Source organism: Lissotriton helveticus, chromosome 9 (genome assembly GCF_964261635.1).
Source record: "Lissotriton helveticus chromosome 9, aLisHel1.1, whole genome shotgun sequence".
NCBI classification, from domain to species: Eukaryota; Metazoa; Chordata; class Amphibia; order Caudata; family Salamandridae; genus Lissotriton; species Lissotriton helveticus.
In genome coordinates this window covers 1,254,311,842-1,254,337,351 of record NC_136070.1, presented here as the reverse complement: position 1 = coordinate 1,254,337,351, position 25,510 = coordinate 1,254,311,842, and the positions used below count along the sequence as shown (strand labels likewise).

Genomic DNA, 25,510 nt, shown 5'->3' with positions numbered 1-25,510 from the left:
ACTGCGCGTGGTAACCTTCAACGTCATTTTCGACGGCATCTTCTTTCGCACCGTGGCTCCTCCTCGGCCACGGACAACTCTTCAGTGAAACCCCAACAGCAAAACGGGGAGCCGCCAAGAGGGAGCTCGATACCGGGAAAGGAGAAAACTGCCCAGTATCCTCGTGATAAAATCAATTCCTCTTACTACGAGGTCGTCACGCCTCCACGACCTTCGCCGTGAGCCAGCCCAGGTGTTTCTGACTAGCAGTATCCCGTAGCCCCTGCAGCCTTGCACAGCATCTCCGGCACACTCACTATCTTCTCGGCGTTTTTACTATCCAAAAAGCCGTCAAGTGAAGATTTACAGAAGCTCTATTCACCGCTCCGATCCTCCTACTTCAAAGCCATTGTTTTCTCGCCAGGTAAGTTAGAAATTAATACAGGAAACGATTCTCTTCTTTAAGAGCCTGGAGTGAAGGATTGAGCTGCTTACACAGCCCACGCCACGGCCGCCATCTTGCCTCGACCTTCTTGGAATGTCGAAACTGCTAATTGCATCTAGTACAGTCTTTTCATCTTTTGTCAACTGGAGAGAAAACAATGTCTCACAAGAAAATATTCCACTCTTCTTGTTGAAAGGAGAAATAGTCCTATCGGTCCACGCTCCGCACCCTTCCACTGTTAGTTGTTCTTCAGAAAAGAATCAGGTAGGTATTAGAAAAGAACTAAATGATGAAGTAAAATGAAGACAAACAAAACACTGGTCTTCTGTTGTTCTTTTCATTTTTTCAAATTGATTTTCTGGTACTGGTAGTGAAGTACACTTTACTTACCTACTTTAATACCTTATCTGGTAGAGACTCTCTAGCGGCAGATTACTTACCATAGAATATTCCACAGGCGTCAAACTGGATCTGGAAAGGTTCTAGCAGAATCCCAGCATGCGGCGTAGTTCGGCTTCACGTCGTTGTCTTATGCGCCAGAAGTGACAAGCTCGGTGCCTACAGAGGCACCACCCAGTGCACTATTGTCAGTTTCTTTTTGCAGTTTTCCGTACCAGAAATGTAGAGTCGCAAGAGACATTGACATACTGTGCATTTATAAGGTCTTTAGAAGGGTGACCCTTACACTGTAATCGGTTCGCACAGCAGGGAGGATAGGAGGTTGGGTAATGAACATGTGGCTAAAGAGAGCCTCTAACCGATAAGGCATTATCAAAGGTAAGTAACTTGCTCATATGATAGGGACTTCAAGGCTCAGATTCCTTACTGTTGGAAATGGGATCCCCGGCTGGCCAGGGCTTTCGCCAAAGTCAGTCAGAGACCACCACACCCAAGTCAGGGCAAGGGAGTTACACGCCAAGATAACCCCTACTCACCCTCTAGGTAACGTGGCGCGAGCAGCAAGGCTAAACTTGGAGGCGATGTAGGCTAAGTATTTGCGCACGCACCCCAGCAACAACAACCAAAGGCCCACCACAAAGGAAACTCCACACAAGGTTATATAAAAATAGCCTTTGTATTACACCAAAACACATTAGATAAAACACACACTTTACAATGTGCCAGAGGCACGGGCAGAATTTACAAGGGGATATTTACAAGACAGGGCCACCTGGACCACTGTCAGGAATCAGCACTTTTATAAGTAACAATACAATACTTGTAGGCCTAGAACTTAGAACATAGCCTATCAGACAGTACCTTCCGTCCTGGTTGCACGGGATAATGCAAGTGACCTCCTTAGTAAGCTTGAGCGGGCGACCCAGCGAAGCGGCACGGCTCAGGGGAGAGCGGCGCTGCTCGAGGCTTGGACGGGCTGCCGGCACGGTACAAGCGTTTCTCTGGGGCGACCAATGTGTGCGGCTCAGAAGAGGAGGGGGAGGCAGGATGCGGGCGACCCAGCGAAGCGGCGCGGCTCAGGGGAGAGCGGCGCTGCTCGAGGCTTGGACGGGCTGCCGGCACAGCTGCCGAGGGGAACGAGCGAGGCACACTTCAGCGAGGCCCCAGGGGCCCAGGGAGATCAGACAAGTCCCGTCAATTTGGCAGGGAAGGCACCATAGAGTCCACTGGTCCTGGGACTCTGGTCAGGGGGCAAGCTTAGTATCAAGCCCTTGGGATCACTTATAACAGAAGATCACTGTAACACAAAATAGGACATAAAGCACAAAACCAGTACCCACTGGTAACTGGTAAGTCCCCCCTACGCAATCCTAACCACCCTAGGAACAGGTCACGCAGGGAACCAGGACCTTACTAGCACCACCTGCACTAGCAAGAACAACCACCTCAGTATCACAATACAAGTAGGGGCATAGACCTGGGGACAAAACACATGATGCAGAACCTACATTCAGCGGTGTAAGGAACACATGACGCATCAACACACGTTCAGCGGTGTAAGGAACAGGGCACATAATGTATCAACAACACATTCAGAGGTGCAGAACACAGGGTGCGCAAAACATACTACACATTGTACATTTCCTAACACCCAAAAGCAATAGGACATAGATCATAACAGCATCTAAACCTTTAGCGTAGAACTCACAAAGTCCAGGTTGCGCCACTGCGCCAAGACCTAAACGTAGCAGCTGCCCACTACTTGCTGGGCAGCTGAGGGACAGAACAGGGGGGCCTAAACGCTGCAGCTGGCACTAAGTGCTGCGCAGCTGGGGGAAGACCAGGGATGAAGGAGTGCGCCTCACTCCTCAGTTCACAGTACATGTCCCTAGAAAAGAAACAATAGCACCAAAAACGATGTGGGAGCCTCCCAGGCTCTGCACAATTATGCAAATGATGGAGCCTCTCTGGCTCGAGAACAGGAATACACTCAAGAGCCTCTCTAGGCTCGTAGAATAAAATGGCACCCTAAGCCTCTCCGGGCTTGTCACGAATGTGGGCAGGGGGGGCCCCTCTCGGGGGACCCCAGAACAACTGGAGAGCCACTCGGGGCCCCAAGAACAATGAGGCCGGGTCGGAGCCTCTCCGGGCTCAAGAACAAACAAACGGAGTCCCTCTCGGGGGACTCTGCATCAGGGGAGGCCCCACGGGCCTCCGAGCACCAAGGGTCTTGCTCTGGAGGGGAGGGGCGGGCACCGACAGTGTGCCCCGACGTCCCCCTCCCTTCCGCACTCACTCACCGGGTCTCTTCTCCGGCGCTGCTCTTCTCCTCTGGGCAGGGCTCTCCGGTGCTGCACTTTGCTGGCTGCCCCGGGGCTCTCTCTCCACATCCCGGGAGCCCCGGGCGGCCATTGCTCAGCCTCATTCTCCTCCCGGTCGACGGCGGCAGGCAGCCAATCGTGGCGCGGTGGCGGGCGGGACTTCCCTCCAAAACCGGAAGTCCCGCCCCGCGTCAGGCACCGTAGTGCCTGGCTTCCTGTTTGGCGGCGCTCGGGCCGCGACGGTGAAAACTGGGCATTTAAGAGGGGTGGACACCCTCGAGACCAAAAGTAACCAGTGAAGCGAGGTGGGCACTCGCAAAGGGCGCCATAATCGGGGTGGCACCCGTCAATTAGGAATAAAGTGCAACGAAGCACTCGGGGGTACCAAAAAGGGCAGGAGCGCTTCCCTCAGAGGGAAAACGACAGCGCTCTGCCCAGGCAGGCAAATAAAAGCGCTCCCAGCGCTAAAAGAGAATAAAAGGGCTCTCAAGCCCAAGTTGAAAGCGCTCCTCCATGCTAGGGCCTCACACGTCCAGCAAAGAGTCCTTCATGAAATGCAGCAGGTAGGGTGGCAAGGCTTCCAGGCCAGGAAGCAGGGTCCACCAGGAGTCCATCAGCAAGCCAGGGGCTGGGCAGGGCCCAGGGAGGCAAGCCTTGCCCTGGGCCCAAGCAGCAGCACGCCCCTGGCAGGATTCAAGTCAGCAAACAAGAACATTTTCATGGGGTCACATCCCCTCTTTTATACACCTTTTCCCTTTGTCTTTAGGTGCAGGGTGGGGGCAGAACCAGTCGCAGCTGGTTCTTGAGCACTCTTGATGGCCCAACCACCCATTCTATTCACTGGCAGGGCTTGGGTCATCAGTCACACCACAGGGGGGCGGAGCCAGCATTGTGTGGGGAAAACCCAGCCCATCCAGGACACAGGTACACTCCTCCCACACATCACTCATGCTAATCTCCCACTCACCACCGGGGCAGACCCACACAGACTTCCTGGAGCCTGGCATCCCAGCCAGCTCCAGCCAATCACACGCCAGCACCCTCACAGCACACGTACAGCCATGTCTAGAAATGGCGCTTCCCTTCTAGACACATACATGCTGCATACACCATCTCGCAGCATTCACTCCCCCGAGTTCACACATACCAAACTTGACCATGCACACCTCACGCATCAGGAACTACCAGGGACACAGACATTCCCCATGCATTCCTATGGGAGGGCAGGCCAATCTCACACACGCACTCAGGGAGAGCACGCACTTTACACTGCGCCACAGTGTCAAAGTGCGCAAAGGACAGAAATCACTATAATTTAAGGCAAAAAGTTCAGGGGTGAACCTGCCACAAGGCCCAAGTCCAACACAACCCCCTTCCAGCCAAAACGCAGGGGAGACCAATCACCACCGTGATGGACTTCCCTGCTTGGGGCGATAGAACACGGACGCGGGCCCGCACTGCAGGGACACCCTCCGGTTCTATGCCACATTGATCCATAAGACAAGCACATACTTAAAAAAAACAGGCCCAACTAGGCTACCCCACTGGTACTCCTTAGTTGTCCACGGCCAGGACCAGGCCCTAGGCCACCCAGATACCACTGGTCCATGCCAATACACAGAGTGGGGGGTAGTAACCCCTGGCCTACAATAGCCATTCTCCACTCCCTTTCTCAGCGTAGTTCCTAACTACCACTGATCCTTCAACCCAGGGTCCGCACCCTCAGGCTGACCAGAGGTCACGGGCAAGAATGCCCCACCCTACCTCTACTTCTGAAGCACCCTCCAGAACACAACTCTCCCACCAGTTTAGGACCTGACTTCCTCAGCAGCAGTGACCACAGTCAGACCAGCACAAGATCGGTGTAGTAAGGCGTTGCACTTTGCGGGTTGCCAGATGCGGCACAGGCGGCGGCTCGCGGACCGCGTCGAGACGGGGACGGCGAGCGGCATAGACTGCGCGGCCGAAGGCAGACGCGGCTTAGTGCGGTGCCTACAGGACACCAGGCTGGTCATGACAGATAGGTCACCGCTCCCTTAACTGGTCTACCACCTGGGATTCAAATTCACCGGATGCACAGGGGTCAGACTCCATCTGACCCCCTTCCAGAGTTCCGCACCCTCCCACTGTAGAACAGGGTCCCTCCACTTAAGGTAGGCCCCACCTGCTCTCAGGGTAGTACCACAACACTCAGCCAAGAACCCTAAAGATCCCTGCTAGGCCTGTACCACCCCTTCTGGGAAACACAGGGTCTCTTCACTTAAGATGAGCCCCACCTGTGTTCACTGGGGTACCCCTAGAAGACAAACCGGCCAGGACACTGGCTACAGTCGCCCTGCCGTCCAGGACAGGCAACACCTGACCCTGGCTCCCCAACCTAGGGACGCTACCCTTTGGTTGGATGCCTGGCGCACCAGGACTTCCACAAGTTGGAAACAAAAATCTAAGACTTTCTCTCCTCCTTCAGCAGCAAGGCAACCACTGCAGGTCAATACCCCATACAGCTTACCCGGTTCCTTCTCTTCAGGCAGGAGTTCCCTCTTGTAACTTCAGGACACTACATACAGTTGCCCTTACGTCCAGATCCGGAAACACCGGCTACTGGCTCCCCAACCGAGGGACGTACCCTTTGGTCAGATGCCTGGCGCACCAGGACTTCCTTGAGGGTGACACATAACTAATGTGTCGTGTACAAGTCTGCCTGACACTCAGGACAGAAGTGGCATCACCATGGTCACTCACTGGCGACACAACCCTTCTGGCTGGCCCCTGACCCACTGGCTCTTCCACTGGGGAACCTATCCCCCTCGCACCCCTCCATCTGGACTTATGCACCCTCCCAACTGGAGCGGTACTGCCAGACACCAGAACTACTGGAACCCTGGTTACAGAGGTTCCACGTTCTCCAGACACTCTGGAAGATCCTCCTCAAATGACCTATTGGTACAGCCTAGGCCCCCGACCTGATGTTCCCTTCAGAAACACTCCAGGCCCTGACACTGGGTTTCGGGCACCTGGAGACATGCAGTCCCACCCACTCCTTCTCCTCTTGAGACAGGACGTGAGCCCCTACACCGAGACCTAGCTGGGCTACACTGAACCTCTTCCACCTCGCTGGGCTGGAAGACACCTCAGACACTCCTTTTGGAATCACTCCATCCCCTATGCCTCTCTCCTCCCAGAACATTACCAACTCCAAAATTCTGTCTCTCAACAGACCACAGAAATCAAAAAGCAGGCTCCACTATCTGCAGACGTTCTTGGGGAAAGTTCAACACACAGGACTTAGGTATCTGAACAAAACTAGCATTCAGCAAGCTCCCCATACAGAGAACCCACAAACACGTCCAGTGCCACACACCATTCATCCACACACACCCCTTCCCAGACTGGTAAGGCAGTTTCTACCACCCCTGACTTCTCAACCTGACCACACTTGACACAGGTACCATTACTCCAGGGCAGGGACGGGGGACACATGCACTGGACACACTTATGCTGCCACCACTGGATCCCACCCTTCTGGTGAATCCAGAAAACACACTGCACTTAGGGGGATGATCTACCCTCCCGAGCTAGGGACACCTAACTCAAGTGCACAAGAAACACATTTCCACAGAAATGACATTTTCAGCAAACTTCAACAATAATCCCCAAAATGTTTTTATCTAAAATGCAGAGTTTTGTGGTGCAGCCAGCTGCTACTAAGGTACAACGCAAACACAAATCCTTATCCCACCGCTTGCCGCCAATGTTGGAAATGGGATCCCCGGCTGGCCAGGGCTTTCGCCAAAGTCAGTCAGAGACCACCACACCCAAGTCAGGGCAAGGGAGTTACACGCCAAGATAACCCCTACTCACCCTCTAGGTAACGTGGCGCGAGCAGCAAGGCTAAACTTGGAGGCGATGTAGGCTAAGTATTTGCGCACGCACCCCAGCAACAACAACCAAAGGCCCACCACAAAGGAAACTCCACACAAGGTTATATAAAATAGCCTTTGTATTACACCAAAACACATTAGATAAAACACACACTTTACAATGTGCCAGAGGCACGGGCAGAATTTACAAGGGGATATTTACAAGACAGGGCCACCTGGACCACTGTCAGGAATCAGCACTTTTATAAGTAACAATACAATACTTGTAGGCCTAGAACTTAGAACATAGCCTATCAGACAGTACCTTCCGTCCTGGTTGCACGGGATAATGCGAGTGACCTCCTTAGTAAGCTTGAGCGGGCGACCCAGCGAAGCGGCGCGGCTCAGGGGAGAGCGGCGCTGCTCGAGGCTTGGACGGGCTGCCGGCACGGTACAAGCGTTTCTCTGGGGCGACCAATGTGTGCGGCTCAGAAGAGGAGGGGGAGGCAGGATGCGGGCGACCCAGCGAAGCGGCGCGGCTCAGGGGAGAGCGGCGCTGCTCGAGGCTTGGACGGGCTGCCGGCACAGCTGCCGAGGGGAACGAGCGAGGCACACTTCAGCGAGGCCCCAGGGGCCCAGGGAGATCAGACAAGTCCCGTCAATTTGGCAGGGAAGGCACCATAGAGTCCACTGGTCCTGGGACTCTGGTCAGGGGGCAAGCTTAGTATCAAGCCCTTGGGATCACTTATAACAGAAGATCACTGTAACACAAAATAGGACATAAAGCACAAAACCAGTACCCACTGGTAACTGGTAAGTCCCCCCTACGCAATCCTAACCACCCTAGGAACAGGTCACGCAGGGAACCAGGACCTTACTAGCACCACCTGCACTAGCAAGAACAACCACCTCAGTATCACAATACAAGTAGGGGCATAGACCTGGGGACAAAACACATGATGCAGAACCTACATTCAGCGGTGTAAGGAACACATGACGCATCAACACACGTTCAGCGGTGTAAGGAACAGGGCACATAATGTATCAACAACACATTCAGAGGTGCAGAACACAGGGTGCGCAAAACATACTACACATTGTACATTTCCTAACACCCAAAAGCAATAGGACATAGATCATAACAGCATCTAAACCTTTAGCGTAGAACTCACAAAGTCCAGGTTGCGCCACTGCGCCAAGACCTAAACGTAGCAGCTGCCCACTACTTGCTGGGCAGCTGAGGGACAGAACAGGGGGGCCTAAACGCTGCAGCTGGCACTAAGTGCTGCGCAGCTGGGGGAAGACCAGGGATGAAGGAGTGCGCCTCACTCCTCAGTTCACAGTACATGTCCCTAGAAAAGAAACAATAGCACCAAAAACGATGTGGGAGCCTCCCAGGCTCTGCACAATTATGCAAATGATGGAGCCTCTCTGGCTCGAGAACAGGAATACACTCAAGAGCCTCTCTAGGCTCGTAGAATAAAATGGCACCCTAAGCCTCTCCGGGCTTGTCACGAATGTGGGCAGGGGGGGCCCCTCTCGGGGGACCCCAGAACAACTGGAGAGCCACTCGGGGCCCCAAGAACAATGAGGCCGGGTCGGAGCCTCTCCGGGCTCAAGAACAAACAAACGGAGTCCCTCTCGGGGGACTCTGCATCAGGGGAGGCCCCACGGGCCTCCGAGCACCAAGGGTCTTGCTCTGGAGGGGAGGGGCGGGCACCGACAGTGTGCCCCGACGTCCCCCTCCCTTCCGCACTCACTCACCGGGTCTCTTCTCCGGCGCTGCTCTTCTCCTCTGGGCAGGGCTCTCCGGTGCTGCACTTTGCTGGCTGCCCCGGGGCTCTCTCTCCACATCCCGGGAGCCCCGGGCGGCCATTGCTCAGCCTCATTCTCCTCCCGGTCGACGGCGGCAGGCAGCCAATCGTGGCGCGGTGGCGGGCGGGACTTCCCTCCAAAACCGGAAGTCCCGCCCCGCGTCAGGCACCGTAGTGCCTGGCTTCCTGTTTGGCGGCGCTCGGGCCGCGACGGTGAAAACTGGGCATTTAAGAGGGGTGGACACCCTCGAGACCAAAAGTAACCAGTGAAGCGAGGTGGGCACTCGCAAAGGGCGCCATAATCGGGGTGGCACCCGTCAATTAGGAATAAAGTGCAACGAAGCACTCGGGGGTACCAAAAAGGGCAGGAGCGCTTCCCTCAGAGGGAAAACGACAGCGCTCTGCCCAGGCAGGCAAATAAAAGCGCTCCCAGCGCTAAAAGAGAATAAAAGGGCTCTCAAGCCCAAGTTGAAAGCGCTCCTCCATGCTAGGGCCTCACACGTCCAGCAAAGAGTCCTTCATGAAATGCAGCAGGTAGGGGGGCAAGGCTTCCAGGCCAGGAAGCAGGGTCCACCAGGAGTCCATCAGCAAGCCAGGGGCTGGGCAGGGCCCAGGGAGGCAAGCCTTGCCCTGGGCCCAAGCAGCAGCACGCCCCTGGCAGGATTCAAGTCAGCAAACAAGAACATTTTCATGGGGTCACATCCCCTCTTTTATACACCTTTTCCCTTTGTCTTTAGGTGCAGGGTGGGGGCAGAACCAGTCGCAGCTGGTTCTTGAGCACTCTTGATGGCCCAACCACCCATTCTATTCACTGGCAGGGCTTGGGTCATCAGTCACACCACAGGGGGGCGGAGCCAGCATTGTGTGGGGAAAACCCAGCCCATCCAGGACACAGGTACACTCCTCCCACACATCACTCATGCTAATCTCCCACTCACCACCGGGGCAGACCCACACAGACTTCCTGGAGCCTGGCATCCCAGCCAGCTCCAGCCAATCACACGCCAGCACCCTCACAGCACACGTACAGCCATGTCTAGAAATGGCGCTTCCCTTCTAGACACATACATGCTGCATACACCATCTCGCAGCATTCACTCCCCCAAGTTCACACATACCAAACTTGACCATGCACACCTCACGCATCAGGAACTACCAGGGACACAGACATTCCCCATGCATTCCTATGGGAGGGCAGGCCAATCTCACACACGCACTCAGGGAGAGCACGCACTTTACACTGCGCCACAGTGTCAAAGTGCGCAAAGGACAGAAATCACTATAATTTAAGGCAAAAAGTTCAGGGGTGAACCTGCCACAAGGCCCAAGTCCAACACTTACCTTAGTAGAAGCAATCCTTCCCTGGGTCTGTGAAACAAATTGAGATCAAAAGGTCCTGCAGTACCAAACAGGCAAAGTGCCAATCACAACAGATCTGACTGTCCAGACAGTAGTGCTTGGTAAACATGTGCAGAGATGCCCATGTAGCTGCCTGACAGATATCCAGGACAAGGACTCCGCAAAGTACCGCAGTGGTTGCAGCCTTGGCTCTGGTAGAATTGAAGAAGAAATTCCTGAGGAGGTTCCTTCTTAGGCTATCCATAGAAGATCTTTATGCAGAGTACCATTCATCGTCAGATGGTCTGTTTCTGCACAGTGTATCCACCTTTTAAGATAAGGCCGCTGTGATGCATCTAGGGTAAGAGGCTCTCTGCTGATTACACGTGAACATGTGTGCAAATAAGGAAGCACACATATGCAGGCTGCCCAGGTGAGACTACTGTCATGGTGCACTAACAGGTAACCTGGTGCAGCGAGGACTCTGCAGGGTAAGATAATGACCTGGGGTAGGCCACATAATATTAGTGAGCACACATAGGTAAAGTGCATATGATTTACTGTTTTGTCTGCAGTGACACTTTATTGTACACACGGAGGAAATCTACATTAGAGTGCTGTTTTCTCTCCTTTGGCCTTCACATTCCAGCACAATTGCAAAATGTGATCACGTATAAGTGGCAAGCTTGATTATGCAAGCCCCAAGCAGACATATGTACATCCAATGGGTTGTAAAGAATTTGCATATTTCTCTGGCTCAGCTCAGGATTAGCTTCCAGGCCTTCAAAGGACGCTCCACACAAAAGGAGTAATTAGCAGTGCTTCTCTCAGCTCCTGAGGATGAAGTCGTGGGTAAGGAAATTTGCAGCTGTTAATTAACTGTCACACTGTTCCAGGGGTGGGGCAGCCCAGATCCACTAAACAAAGGAGGAAGCCCAGGCAACAAGAGCCAACACCTGAGGGGGCTCCTATTTGAAGTTTTGGTGGGAAAGGCCCTGGCAGCAATGTCAGCTATGGGCTGAGCTTTCCAAAGGAGATGTGACCAGTGACTTCTGGATTGCGCCATCTTGAACTATCCAAGCATGCTGGGCAGGAGGGTTGGGACAGGGTTGGAGAGAAAATTTGGCACCCTCAGATTGGCCAGTGGTGCCTGACTTCTAAACCCTCCATCCCCAATTAAAAACTCTTGCTCAAGGAAGAGTGTGATTTATGCTGTTGGATTTGGACACAGGGACTGGATGGGAATAGCAATGGACAACTGCAAAGATAAGCACCCCATTTGCCATAAAAGGGCTAAGAACTCTGGGCCCGATTCACAGAACTAACTTAAGACACATTCCTAAACTTACTACTATTTTGGTATTCACAGAAGGTACTTACTCATTTTGGTATTCACAGAATGTGCTTACTCATTTCGGTATTCACAGAAGTTAGGAGTCCTAACTTTAGGACTCCTAAATGCCTTCTGTGAATACAAAAAGTCTTAAAGTTAGGATTTTTCTCAATTTAGTAGTAGTAAAGTTAGGACTCCTAACTTTAGGACTCCTAAATGCCTTCTGTGAATACCGAAAGTCTTAAAATTAGGATTTTTCTCAATTTAGTAGTAGTAAAGTTAGGACTCCTAACTTTAGGACTCCTAAATGCCTTTTGTGAATACCGAAAGTCTTAAAAATAGGATTTTTCTCAGTTTAGTAGTAGTAAAGTTAGGACTCCTAACTTTAGAACTCCTAAATGTCTTCTGTAAATACGGAACGTCTTAAAATTAGGATTTTTCTCAATTTAGTAGTAGTAAAGTTAGGACTCCTACCTTTCGGACTCCTAAATGCCTTCTGTGAATACTGAAAGTCTTAAAATTAGGATGGTTCTCCACTTTACTACTACTAAACTGCGAAAAATCCTAATTTTAAGACTTTCGGTATTCACAGAAGGCATTTAGGAGTTCCAAAGTTAGGAGTCCTAACTTTACTACTACTAAATTGAGAAAAATCCTAATTTTAAGACTTTCGTAATTCACAGAAGGCATTTAGGAGTCCTAAAGTTAGGAGTCCTAACTTTACTACTACTAAACTGAGAAAAATCCTAATTTTAAGACTTTCGGTATTCACAGAAGGCATTTAGGAGTCCTAAAGTTAGGACTCCTAACTTCTGTGAATACCAAAATGAGTATGTGTCTTCTGTGAATACCAAAATGAGTAAGTGTCTTCTGTGAATACTAAAATGGTAGTAAGTTTAGGATTTTGTCTTAAGTTAGTTCTGTGAATCGGGCCCTACGTAAACAGCTGACCTTGTACCAATGCGTCACTCCAAATGCAAGTGAGGAGGGCCCCTATACGTCCCCTGAGGTCCAGTTGGGGGAAGATCGGACTTCTGTGTCCCAGAAGACAACAGAGGCAGAAGAAAAGGGGCCCAAGACTCGATCTCTGGGCCTCAACAATGGAAGAAATAGGAGGAGCACTGCTACGCTTGCCCCAATGGTGGGCCCTGTGTCTGGGGGGAGAGGGGCACCCACCACAAGAAGACACCCTGCTCACATGGAGCAGGCAGGGAAGAAGCATGCCAGTACAGGATTCCGGGCTGGTGGGTAGCTGGTAGGGGCTACTAGGGTGAGCTCCCCAAGCTTCCCCCAATGTAAACCCAGGCTTGGGGGTATCCAAGGTGGAACCGAGCACCCCCGTAAAACAAACAAAAAGAAACACAAGAGAAAAGCTATGCGGCTCTCTCTAGCAAAGCAGGAGAGCGGCTACTATAATATTCACTGTTCCTAGTTTGTGTGCCCCATATTGCCTCAGGAGAAGCTACATATGTTTCTGCTTCTTGCGGACAGAGGCACCACCAAAGGTGCTTGGGGCTGCAGGAGAGAAGCAGCTTCACTTTCTTTAATATTGGTAAAGTGAACCTATGTTTGCGGGGTGCCACCAGGATTTTTGTCTTCTAGGGGCTAGTACTATGACTACATTTTGTGCGGCCTGAAGGTGTATCAAACAAAAAACACTCAACCTTTGTCAGGTCAAACCTGTCATAATTAACTGGGGGAAAATCATATGTATTTACCATATTATGTGGATTTTGGATTTTGGTGCGTTAAATACCAAAATGTGCATGTTATTCCCTACAAACTCTTAATATACACTATTAATTGCATCCAATAAATAATGTACCTCGTGTTATCACTATTAATCATGTGCTATAAATAGCTCCTGTACTCGTAATCAGGCCATATATATTTGAATTGTAATTTGCAAAAAGCAGTTACAGCACCTCTGTTGTTTGGGCGCATCCCATTTATTTAATGGCTTACACTATGGTGAAAGCAAGTCCCAAAGAACAATTATATACTCATACTAATGTTAATGTTAGATTGAAAATATTGGAAATGTCATGGGGCCCCCATTTTTTAATCCAGTTGATTCCACTATGGGTGAGGGTAATTCCCTGCAGTGTTTCCAATGTCTCCCCCACAAAAGACAGAGCAGAATATGTATATATTTACCATCCAACACTGGGTAATCTGGAAGCTTTTTTGTGACCTGCTTGCAAATGCTATTGAGAAATCAGTCAGCTCCCACGATTCAAAATTTTGGGGATTTTTGATCAGCTTTTTATGAGTTTCTGTTGTTAAAGTTCACTATGATACATCCTATTCAAACCATGCCCACCACTGTATGTGGAGCACTTCATATAACTTTGGCATCACTTGACAAATAATCACAAAATTGGGCACTATCAAGTGAGTTTTCTACAGTTTTGGGAAAACGTTTTGTGCGTACAAGTCAGGAGGCTAACTTATCAGCAATGCAAAACAGCTTATCCTATTAGGTGTTGTGCCAACCTAAAGTACAGAAGCACAAATATAAATGTTGCTAAATACTACATTTTAATAATTGGGCTTACCTTTTTTCGGTTCTCTGATTCCTGAGGATGAAGGCTTGCATGCCACAAAGTTGATCAATGTCTCAATTATCTCTGCAGATGGAGGGATTTTGTCCCCAAAGCAGTAATTGCAAACAAACTCAATGAAAAAGGAGTTGCACTTCCTTCTGAATTTGTTGTGGTTTTCTACTGCTACTCTGTGGTAACAAAAATATTGAAAATGTGCATCAAATCTTTTGCATTATTCAATTAGTGGGTCAAGTGTGTTAGCAGACATCTGTGCACTTCTTAATGTACAATTCAGAACTTTGAAGTTTGAGGGAAAAATACCACTGTGAGATCAATCAGAATCAAGCTAGGTTTTGCACACAAAACTTCAGACTCTAAACCCAGCTCATTGGCCACTCATTTACAACTCCTGTTTTCTGTAATGTTGTAGAACAAGTTACTTAACTTTGGTAACAATATATCTGTAAAAGACATAGATTAGTTATGGATTACTCACCTTAGAATTACCCCCCAGGTGTCGGACTGGAACCAGAGAATTCTTTCCTCAGAAGTACCTCTGCGCGTCGTTAGGTGGCGTCGGTCGACTCTGCGTTCGCCATTGGCGTGGTGGTTGCCGGAATGACATTGCAGTATCTACTTATACGCCGCACTTGTGCGCTGATGTCAGTTCTTTACACGATATTCCACACCAGAAGCGCAGAGCAATGCAAGACACTGCCCACTGGTGCACGAAAACTAGGGCCCTGAAAGGGAGTCCCTTACCCCAAAAGTCAGTTCGCAGAACGGGGCCAATGGGAGGGGCGGTGAGGAATTCATAACTAATCTATGTCTCTTACAGATATATTGTTACCGAAGGTAAGGAACTTTTTTATCTGAAAGAGACAATTAGTTATGGATTCCTCACCTTAGAATAGATACCTCAGCAATACCAAATGGTGGGTCTGCGAACCAAGTTCACACCAGAAAGTCCTGGAGAACAGAACAGCCGATGAAGCCGTCCCTCCGAACTTGGCTGTCCAGGCAGTAGTGTTTGATAAACGTGTGCAATTAACCCACATAGCTGCCTGGATAATGTCAAGAAGGGGGACTCCACGTCCCAAAGCAGCACTGGCCGCAGTCGACCTGGTGGAATGGGCACACAACCCAACTGGAAGTTCCTTTTTATTTTAGTTTATAAGCTTATATAGCACTTGAATCGCCCCCTAAGGGGTATCTCAGCGCTCAAGGGCATGCAGAGAAATTTGTCGCAGTGGGCTGGTCTAGAAAAGGGCAGTTTTCAAAGCCTTCCTAAATTTCAGGTGGTCTGGGCATTGCCTTAAAGCTACAGGGAAGTTGGTCCCATAAGGAGGGCGCCTGATATGAAAAGCCTTTCCTCCTGTCCGTGCTTTCTTAAACCTGGGAATCTTGAGCAGAGATTTCGAGCCAGACCAAAGGTTTATCTATACTACTATTATAAAGGAAGAACTTTGCACCTTTGAGGCGGCTAAATTCGGGAACCACAGCGCCAATCCACACACCCGATACATCATTGTAATCGTCAGGGTGTGCAGATTGACATAGGCTATATAAAGTATAAAAATATGCGTTATTTAAAAAATTAACATTTAAAATAAAGTAGTCCCATGGAAGTAGAGCCAGCCGTGACCTGCGTGTTGACGTCAGGAGCGTGGGGAGGAGCGCCGTCCAGGAAGGTGAGTGACCTGCAGTTGGGTTTCCAGAAGCGGCAGGTACGTGCCCCTGCCAGCATGTCCAAATGTCCGCCAGCTGCTGCCTAAAAGCCACCTCATGCTTTCACTAACCCGGTGCGCTCCATCCCCGAGTGTCGCCTCCCCTTCCCCACCCATTGCTCTCAGCCCTGATCCCAGCTGGGATGCAAGCAGCTAATGATCCCTGATATGACTTCCATCTTAAACAACAGTGAAACAAAGAGAGAGACAGGGAGAGAGGGAGGGAGGGGAGACGAGCAAGATCGACAGGGCTACTCTCAGAGTCCAACTCAATCTCTCTGGATTTGCTACATTAGCAGGCAAGCTGGCGTCAGGTATCAGAGCTGCTGAGCTTTAATTGGAGAAATCTCTGCATTAGCATTATTAAAGGAGAATTTGTGCGCGAATTTGATGACACACGGTCCGGAGCCCGGGTCTAAATTTAGAAGTTGCATAAAGTAAAAGCTCCCGTGCCTCGCTCTCTGCCCACATCCACCTTTTAAGGCGCACGTTTCCCGCCCCCTCCAAAGGTGGCAGAAAGATAATCCCTCTGTGGCACTCCTGGGATGTACAGGGAGGGTCAAGGACATGCCAGCTGGATACCGCTGTGAATGGCTTTTTACCCGTAAAAGGGATGCGTCACTGGAAGCATGCAATTGTTTTCTCTCACACAAACAGACAACATTAATCTCCAGGCACCCAGAGTAGTGTGCACACATTTATCAGAAGCATGCTACAGTGCAGGTAGTTGCAATCTGCAAAGCAGTGTGGAGATTCAAGGTGGCCTCGCTCTCTGGGAATCTTGGTCACTGAGCAGTCCCCTTCTTACACCCCTTTGCCTTTCATGAATTATAGGAAGGCCCACTGGAGTTATGTGACTGTGGGGCTGCAGGGCTTTTCGCATAATTGTATATTTGCCGCATTTGCCACATAATCCATCCATCATCTGCCTCATAATCTGCAGAGTTTAACAAAAAAAGTTTCTAGCTCAGTTGAAAAGTTAGAAAAAACACAGCGACATGTTGCCGCGCTGTGGAAAGACCTTTGCAAAGATTGACTGGTCACCTTTCTATAACTTATTGCTATATTTGGGTGTTAAACTGGTAGTAATGAGGTACAACTAATGCACAGACAGTGCTATCAAGTTTAAAAATGTCAAAATCTATCTATACTACTATTATAAAGGAAGAACTTTGCACCTTTGAGGCGGGCAAACTCGGGAACCACAGCGCCAATCCACACACCCGATACATCATTGTAATCGTCAGGGTGTGCAGATGGACATAGGCTATATAAAGTATAAAAATATGCGTTATTTAAAAAATTAACATTAAAAAAAAAGTAGTCCCTTCGAAGTAGCGCCGGCAGCGACCTGCGTGCTGACGTCAGGAGCGCGGGGAGGAGCGGCGTCCAGGAACGCGAGGAGGAGCGGCGGACATGGTGCGGGGGAGGAGCGGTGACGAATGGCGGAATGGCGGTGAGGACCGGCGGACAGGCGGGAGGAGCGGTAAGCGGCGAGGAGCGGTGGAGCAGTGAAATGAGGAGCGCGGGGGAGGAGCGGCGGCTGAGGTAAGGCTCCGGGCAGGCGGGAGACGGGGCAGGCGAGGTTCGGGGCAGGCGGGGGACTGGGTGGGCGGGGGCCCGGGCTGCTTGACAATGTCGGGGCGGGTGGGGGGCCCGGCTGCTGTACAATGTGCGGTGAAATGAGGAGCGCGGGGAGGAGCGGCGGCTGAGGTAAGGCTTCGGGCAGGCGGGGGTCGGGGCAGGCGGGGGACGGGGCGGGGGGACGGGCTGCTGCACAATGTCGGGGCGGGCGGGGGTCAGGGAAGCCTGATTGCTCCCGGACAAGGTCGGGACGGGCTGCTAGTTTATTTATAAAGATGTATTGATGGAGCTTCTCTGCCAGGTAGGTAGGTCCATTGCCCCATATTGCCTTGTGTGTCAGACAACAGATCTTTAACTTCACTCGTTTACGCACTGGTAACCAGTGGAGTTGGTGTAGAAGAGGGTGAGAAGTGGATCTGTAAGGGGTGTTTAAGACTAAGCGTGCTGCAGTGTTTTGTACCACCTGAAGGCGGTTCAAAGAAGACTCGCTAGCCGCGATCAATAAGGCGTTACAATAGTCTAATTTATTCAACACCAGTGTTTGAATGAGGGTCTTTCGTAAGGAATCGGGGAGATAAGGGAAAACTTTTCTTAGCAGGCCCAACAAATGAAAGCATGATCCTAATGTGTGTGTTACATGCTCTTTCATGGTTAAAGTCTGTTCAAGATGACCCCTAAGTTCTTTGCCGCTGATTTTGGGGCTGGAGCTGTCCCTAGCTCTGTAGGCCACATGTCAGATGTCTACAGTAGTGGGGCCTCTCCAAAGAGCAAAATTTCAGTCTTTCTGGCATACAGCTGTAGGAAATTGTTTCTCATCTACTGTGAGATGACCAGCATGCTGGAGGAGAAGGAAGCTTGGACCGTCTGAGAGGTCTTGTTGAAGGAGAAGGTGAGTTGGGTATCATCTGCATAGGATATCGGGATGAACCCGTAGTTCCTCAGTAGTGAGGCCAAGGGTTCAAAGTAGGTGTTAAACATGGTTGGGCTTAAACATGAGCCTTGAGGCGGATTTATGACGTTACAACGCATACTTTTACAATGCCTACCTTTACATCGCAAGCTTTACAACGCATACCATTACAACGCATAATGCTTTTTGGCGCTGGATAGTGAATAGTTTAATTTACTATTCCAACTCCAGTCCCCGTGGATAGTAGGGAAGGTGTTGGATAGTACATTAAACCTATTCCCTATCCGAGAGCGCCCCCCAGCGCTATGCGTTGTAATGGTTTGCGTTGTAAAAGTTGCGTTGTAATGGTAGTTTGTTGTAAAAGTTTCGTTGTAAAGGCTGTATACCCCCTGAGGCACTCCCTTGCTCAGTTCTTTCATACTGGAATGGTATGGACCCAGGTTAACTGTCTGGGTGCGATTAGAGAGGAAACTAGTCATCCACTGCTGTGCCACTCCCCCAATCCCGGCATCCCTCAATCTCCTGAGCAGAGTCTGGTGGTCAACCGTATCTAATGCGGCGGAAAGATCTAATAGCACTAGGAGAGTTGGTTGGCCATTATCTAGTGCGAGCCTGATGTTATCAGTAACTGCCACGAGTGGTGTTTCTGTGCTATGTTTTGGCAGGAAGCCCGATTGAGATAGGTCCAGGTAACCAGCAGATTCCATATGGTCTGATAGATGTTTAATAACATGTTTTTCCAGAATTTTGCTCAGAAAAGGTAGGAGGGAGATCGGGTGGAGATTTGAGAGATCTTCCATGGAGGCTTTGGTGTTTTTCCGAATGGGTATGATCTGTACCACCTTCCACGTTAGAGGCAGGTAGCCTTCCTTCATCGATTAGTTCAGTAAAGAACAGAGGGGATCTGATAGCAGTTTGGCAGGAGAAGCTAAAATTCTTGCAGGTAGTAAATCACATTAGTGTTTCTGTCTCTTTCCGGGATAAAGAAGGGAAGTTCAACAGTGATTTTACCCTTGTGCTAGTTGGGAGTTCTGTTAAGGTGTCTGCCGGCAGTTGGCCGCTTACCACGGTGACCCTATTATAGATGGGGTCTATTTTCTGTAAAAAGTGATCACTTATTTTGTCGTAGATAGAATGAGAAAGGTTTTCTTCCAAGTCACAGGCTTTGGGGCTCAAGAAAGCTTTCAGGATCTGGTACAGGGCTTTGGGGGTGTTCTCCGCCTGGCTAAGTTGTTTAGCTATATGAGCTTTGTGGGTCTGCTTAATATTTTTGCAATAAAGAGTAAGGGCTGACCTGTATTTCTCTTTATCTTCAATGAGGTGGGTTAGAAGCCATCTTTCCAGGTTTTTTCAAAACCTTTTTTACTTATGAAGTTTAGAGGTGAACCAGTCTTCCTGGGTTTGTCTGGATTTATTAGAGAGTGTTTTCAGTGGGGCCATCAATTCAATAGCGGCTAAGGCTATTTTGTTGAAGTGTGCTAAGCTCTCCCAAATGTTACTGAGTGCAATGTCCCCTGGTGGAGTGAAAGCCAGAGAGAAGGTTTCAGGGTTAATTTTATGCCATTGTCTATATGAAGATTGAGTCTGTGGAGTGAGCGGCTCTAGTTCTCTGGGTCCCTGCAATTGAAAGTCGATCAGCACATGATCAGACCAGCTTAGGGGTTTTGGGGCTACACATGTGAGGAGAGGTGAGTTAGAGAATATAATATCTAGGGTGTGTCCAGCTGAGTGGGTTGGATCATGATTGATTTTTGTGAGGTTTAGTGTAGCTAAGTCGGCCAAAAAAAGACGACGTTTCTGCCTTGTCGAGGCATTCACTATGTATGTTGAAATCTCCCAGCAATATAAAGTTGCTGGAGGAGATTACTTCTGGGACTATTAGCGCCATGAGTTGGAGAGAGAATTCGGCAATGGGGCCTTGTGGATGGTATATGAGAGCCCCTTGTGGCAATAGGTCCATCCTAAAAATCAGAATTTCGATCTTCTCATTGCTACGCTGTTCTAGAAATGTGATTTTCACTCTATTGCTATGGATGATGGCTGTTCCTCCTCCCGTTATAATCTGCCTGTCAAGTCTTTGGATCCTGTAACCCTCTGGTAAAGCGATGGTGATTGCGGGGATGATGATAGATTTAAGCCATGTCTCAGTTAAAAAACCGACGTCAGGTGTTTCAGAGCTGAGTATGTCCCAGATCTCAGTCGCATATTTTGGGAATGAACTCACATTTCCCCAAAAAGCCTTTCCAGCTTTGCCTTTGGGTGGTATGTTTACGCTTAAGGTTCAGAGTATTTGTATCAGTGCCAAGTTTTCTCAGCTCTATGGGGTCAACTGGTCCAGGTGCTGCTAAGACTGGATTTAAACTCTGGTATCTGCAGTATAGGCAGGAAAAGAAGCCTTCCAGGTGGTTTAGGTGTTGCGCCTCATCTCTATAACATGAGTGGCATAGGTCATGGCGGTTTTCCCAAATAAGCAGAAGGTCTGTCCTGGAATATCTAAGCCTAGAGCAAGTACCTGGATCAGGAAGTAAACAGACAGGGTGCCTGGCTCCTGGCGACGGTCAAGTGTGGACGGGCGCAGACGGGCTTGCCTTTGGCACGCCCACTGCATGCATCCGATGCGCACGTCGTACTCCATCTGTTTTTATGAGGGAGTTAAAGGGCTTTTCACTAAGGAATAGCAGACTTTGATGCAAAGAACTACCCATTGGGAGATGGTTTGTTTTTCCAAGGCCCAACCTTTCTTGGCACCCATATAACCGAAAAAAGAGCTGGTCATCCACCGGGAATTGTTTTGTGCGATCCAGATAGAACGAAAGCACACGTTTTAGATCAGTGGAGCCTCTCTTCCTCTTTTGAAGGATGCGGAAGCAGAAAAAAGGCAGGCAAAGTGAAGGTCTGTCCTATATTGAAAGAGGTAACCACTTTCAGAAGGAAAGAAGGCCTAGTGTGGAGGATGACCTTGTCCGGACGAACAGCCAGCAAAGGAGGCTTTAAAGAAAGAACTTGTAGCTCACTCACCCTGCGAGCACAGGTGAGGGCAACCAGAAAGGCAGATTTAAGGGTTAAGAGTCTGAGAGGACAGTTATGTAGCAGTTCGAATAGATCGCACATCAGCTAAGTAGGAACCAGGTTCAAGTGCCACTGGGGCATCACGAAAGGAGTTGGAGGAAACAAATGAGTAATGCCTTAAGGAAGAGATTTACAACAGGGGACTTGAAAGGTGATGGCTGATCAGGCAGCCGAAGGGAGGTCGCATTGGTTGAAAGATAGCCTTTGAGAGTGCCAAGAGCAGAGCCCTGCTGGACCAAAGAAAGAATGAAGAGGAGAACTTATGAAAGGGGGACAGAAAGGGGATTCACAGCCTTTGTTGTGCGCCATGCCACAAATGTGTTCCATCTACGGGCTTATACCATTTTGGTGGCGGGACGCCTGGCTGCCAGGATAACGTTACAGAGTTCGGGAGGACGGTTGAAAGCTGTCAACTGTTGCTGCTCAATCTCCACGCAAGGAGTTGGAGACTGGACAGGTTCGGGTGGAGGACCGTCCCCTGCTGCAGCGACAGAAGATCCTTCCGAAGAGGCAGTCTGATCGGAGGATCGATGGCCATGTGCAATAGCTCGGGATCCAAGACTCTTCGTGCCCAATCCGGAGCCACAAGGATGACTTGGGCCCAGTCGTGCTTGATCTTCTTTAGCAGTTTGGGCAGAAGCGGTATAGGCAGAAAGGCATATAGAAAACCGCAACTCCACTAGCGACGAAAAGCGTCGCCTAGGGAGTGCCGCCTTGGAAATTCTAACACGCAGAATGGCTGACATTGTGCATTCTCTTCGGTGGCAAATAGATCTAATCAAGGCTCTCCCAACTGCTGAAAGAAACCTTGCCCCACCTCAGAGTGAAGATGCCATTCATGATCCATAATGCACCTGCGGCTGAGTTCATCCACCCTCGCGTTCAGGGAACCTGCCAGGTGTTGAACCACCAGGGCTATGCCCTGACATTCCAGCCATGTCCAAAGGCGTAGGGCCTCTTGACATAGGGTCCAGGACCCAATCCCCGCCTTGTTTGTTGCAGTACCACATGGCAGTGATGTTGTTCGTGAACACCTGCACTACTCTTCCCCGGACAGAAGGAAGGAATGCTTTGAGTGCAAGACGAATCGCCCAAAGCTCCTGAAGGTTGATGTGGAGCCCGGACTCCGCCAGAGACCAGAGACTTCTGATCTCCGCCTCTCCCATGTGGCTGCCCCACCCCAGCAGTGATGCATCCATCACCAATGTGAACTCTGGTTGGGGAAGGGAGAGGGGTCTGCTGTTGACCCAATCCTGGTTTGTTAGCCACCACTGCAATTGGCGTGCAGTGCCCTCCGAGGTCTGGAAAGATTCCCCATATGCTGTACCCACTGGAACTTCAGGTCCCAGTGCAGAGCCCACATATGCCACCTGGCATAGTCCACCAGCAGGATGCAGGAGGCCAGAATGCCATGATCCCTGACTCCGTCGGAGACGGTCGCTCCCCTCCCGCCTACCGCCTTCCGCCTTAACAGCTGGTATTGTAGCGATCTGCTGAGCGTGCCTGCATCTATTAATCATAGCGACTGGTATCCAAGCAGCGCTTTTGGTGCCTGAAGGAATTTAGACTGCATTTTAACATAGCGCTTTTATTGACAAGCAGCGCTTTGGTGCCTAAAGTAATTTGTAATAACTGAATTGCAATAACTGTTACAGCGCTCCGCTGCCAGCATTGTTTGCCATAGCGCTTTGTGATTAAGTGAATCAGTGCGTCCTATTTACCTTTTGGCTCGCGGCCATTTTGTTGTTGTGTATCCCAGCCCGTCCCCCCCACCACGCTCCCGCCTCCCAGCTGTCCCCCCCTCGCCCCTCCCCTTCCACCATCTACTTATGTCAGATGTTTTTGCGCGCAGCGACCGCGCCCCAGCCGCGCCGAAGGTGCGCCAAAGGTAAGCCCGTTTGCGCCCGTCCGCACCTGGACCGCGCCCAGCGCCCGTCCCCCTGCTCTATGCCGCTCCCAACCCCCCAGAGTAACTTATGATGCCGCTACTCTCCTCGCCCTCAACGCCGGACGCACCCCACTTTGCTGCGAAGCTACCCCAGGACGTACCCACGGCCCATTCTCCTGCCTCTCCTGTAAGTTCAACTGCGTCAGGACCCTCACCAAACACACTTCCTCCACACACAGCTCCGAACCCAACGACTTGAAATGCATCCTACTGAACACCCGCTCGGTCCACAGACACGCAACCGAACTCTGGGACCTAATCGACACTACGTCACCTGACATCGCCTTCCTCACTGAAACATGGATGAATGCATCTTCTGCCCCCGACATCGCCATAGCCATACCGGACACTTACAAGATCATTCGAAAAGACCGCACCATTAACAAAACTGGAGGAGGCATAGCCATCGTCCATAGAAACACCATCAAAATTACAACCAGCTCTGACGACAATCTTGCACCCGCCGAACACCTCCACTTCCAGATCCACACCGACCCCAGGACCACACTTAGAGGAACCCTCATTTACAGGCCCCCAGGCACCCGATCTCAATTCAGTGACGACATCACTGACTTCGTCAGCCCGCACGCCCTCGCATCCGAGAACTACATTCTTCTAGGAGACCTCAACTACCACCTTGACAACATTCTCGACAACAACACCACCACCCTCCTGGATAACCTGTCCAATCTCGGACTCAAACAACTTGTTGACACCCCCACTCACACAGCCGGACACACGCTCGACCCTATCTTCACCTCCAGCAAGCACATCTCCTTCGATCACACTACAGCTCTCCACTGGACGGATCACAGCTGTGTTCACTTCAGCTACAAAACAACCCTGACCCACAACCATCCACAACCCATTCCCCGAAGAAAATGGAACGAAATCACCACCGACCAACTCCTCGCATCACTCAGCCAAAACACTCCCACCCTAACAACGGACCCAGACCAAGCGGCCACAAACCTCAGGCAATGGATCACCAACAGTGCGGACGAACTAGCACCCCTGAAAAAACACCAGTTGAAATCATTCAGCAAAAGGGCTCCCTGGTTCAATGACGACCTTAAAAAATCCAAGAAGACATGCCGCACCCTGGAGAAGAATTGGAGAAAAGAACCAACCTCAGACAACAGGGCCTCCCTCAAGACAGCCACCCGCAAACACCACCAACTGATTCGATCCGCCAAGAAATCAGCATTTAAGGACCGTCTCGACAACAATTCTCATAACAGCAAGGAACTCTTCAATATCGTCAAAGAATTCACCAACCCTCCCGCAGCATCCAACGACATCACTAACTCCCAAGACCTCTGCGATGCGCTATCCTCCTTCTTCTACAACAAAATTGCCGACATCCACAACAGCTTCAAGAATACTCCCAATGACCAACTCACCCCACCCCCCTCTGTTCCCACCCCTCCAACTAACTACCTCAACTCCTGGAACCCAATCACCATTGAAGATACCATTCGCCTCATGAACTCAATCCACTCTGGCTCACCTTCGGACCCCTGTCCCCACTACATCTTCAACAAAGCTGACTCCATCATCGCTCCCCAACTCCGCGATGTCATCAACTGCTCCTTCAACTCCGCCACCTTTCCAGAAATATGGAAACACGCCGAACTCAGCGCCCTTCTGAAAAAACCAACAGCAGACCCCTCAGAACTGAAAAACTACCGACCCATTTCCCTCCTCCCTTTCCCGGCCAAAGTCATCGAGAAAGCCGTCAACAGCCAACTCGCAGCCTTCCTTGAATCCAACAACTCCCTGGATCCCTCACAAAACGGCTTCCGAGCCAAACACAGCACCGAAACCGCCCTCATTGCGGCGACCGACGACATCCGAGCTCTCCTGGACAACGGTGAAACAGTGGCCCTCATTCTACTCGACCTCTCCGCCGCCTTCGACACTGTCTGTCACAACACCCTAATACAACGCCTCTACAACATCGGCATACAAGGAAAAGCCTTGGACTGGATCATCTCGTTCCTAGCCGGAAGAACCCAGAGAGTCCGACTCCCCCCTTTCTACTCCGAGTCCACCGAAGTCATCTGCGGCGTACCTCAAGGCTCCTCACTCAGTCCCACCCTCTTCAACGTCTACATGAGTCCCCTCGCCTCCATCGCACGTCAACACAACCTCAACATCATCTCCACGCCGACGACACCCAGCTAATCCTTTCCCTCACCAAAGACCCCAACACCGCCAAAAACAACCTTCATGAA

At 50.5% G+C, this 25,510-nt stretch overlaps 1 protein-coding gene across 1 annotated transcript in view; it reads right to left on the bottom strand.

Moving 5' to 3' along the window:
* Nucleotides 1–25,510, bottom strand: part of LOC144783414 (E3 ubiquitin-protein ligase rnf213-alpha-like) — a 2,376,820-nt gene that overhangs the window by 1,362,161 nt on the left and 989,149 nt on the right. The window contains exon 18 of the mRNA XM_078662402.1: nt 14,048–14,223. Within this exon, the coding sequence (XP_078518528.1) occupies nt 14,048–14,223 (176 nt within the window). The remainder of the gene's footprint in view (nt 1–14,047; nt 14,224–25,510) is intronic.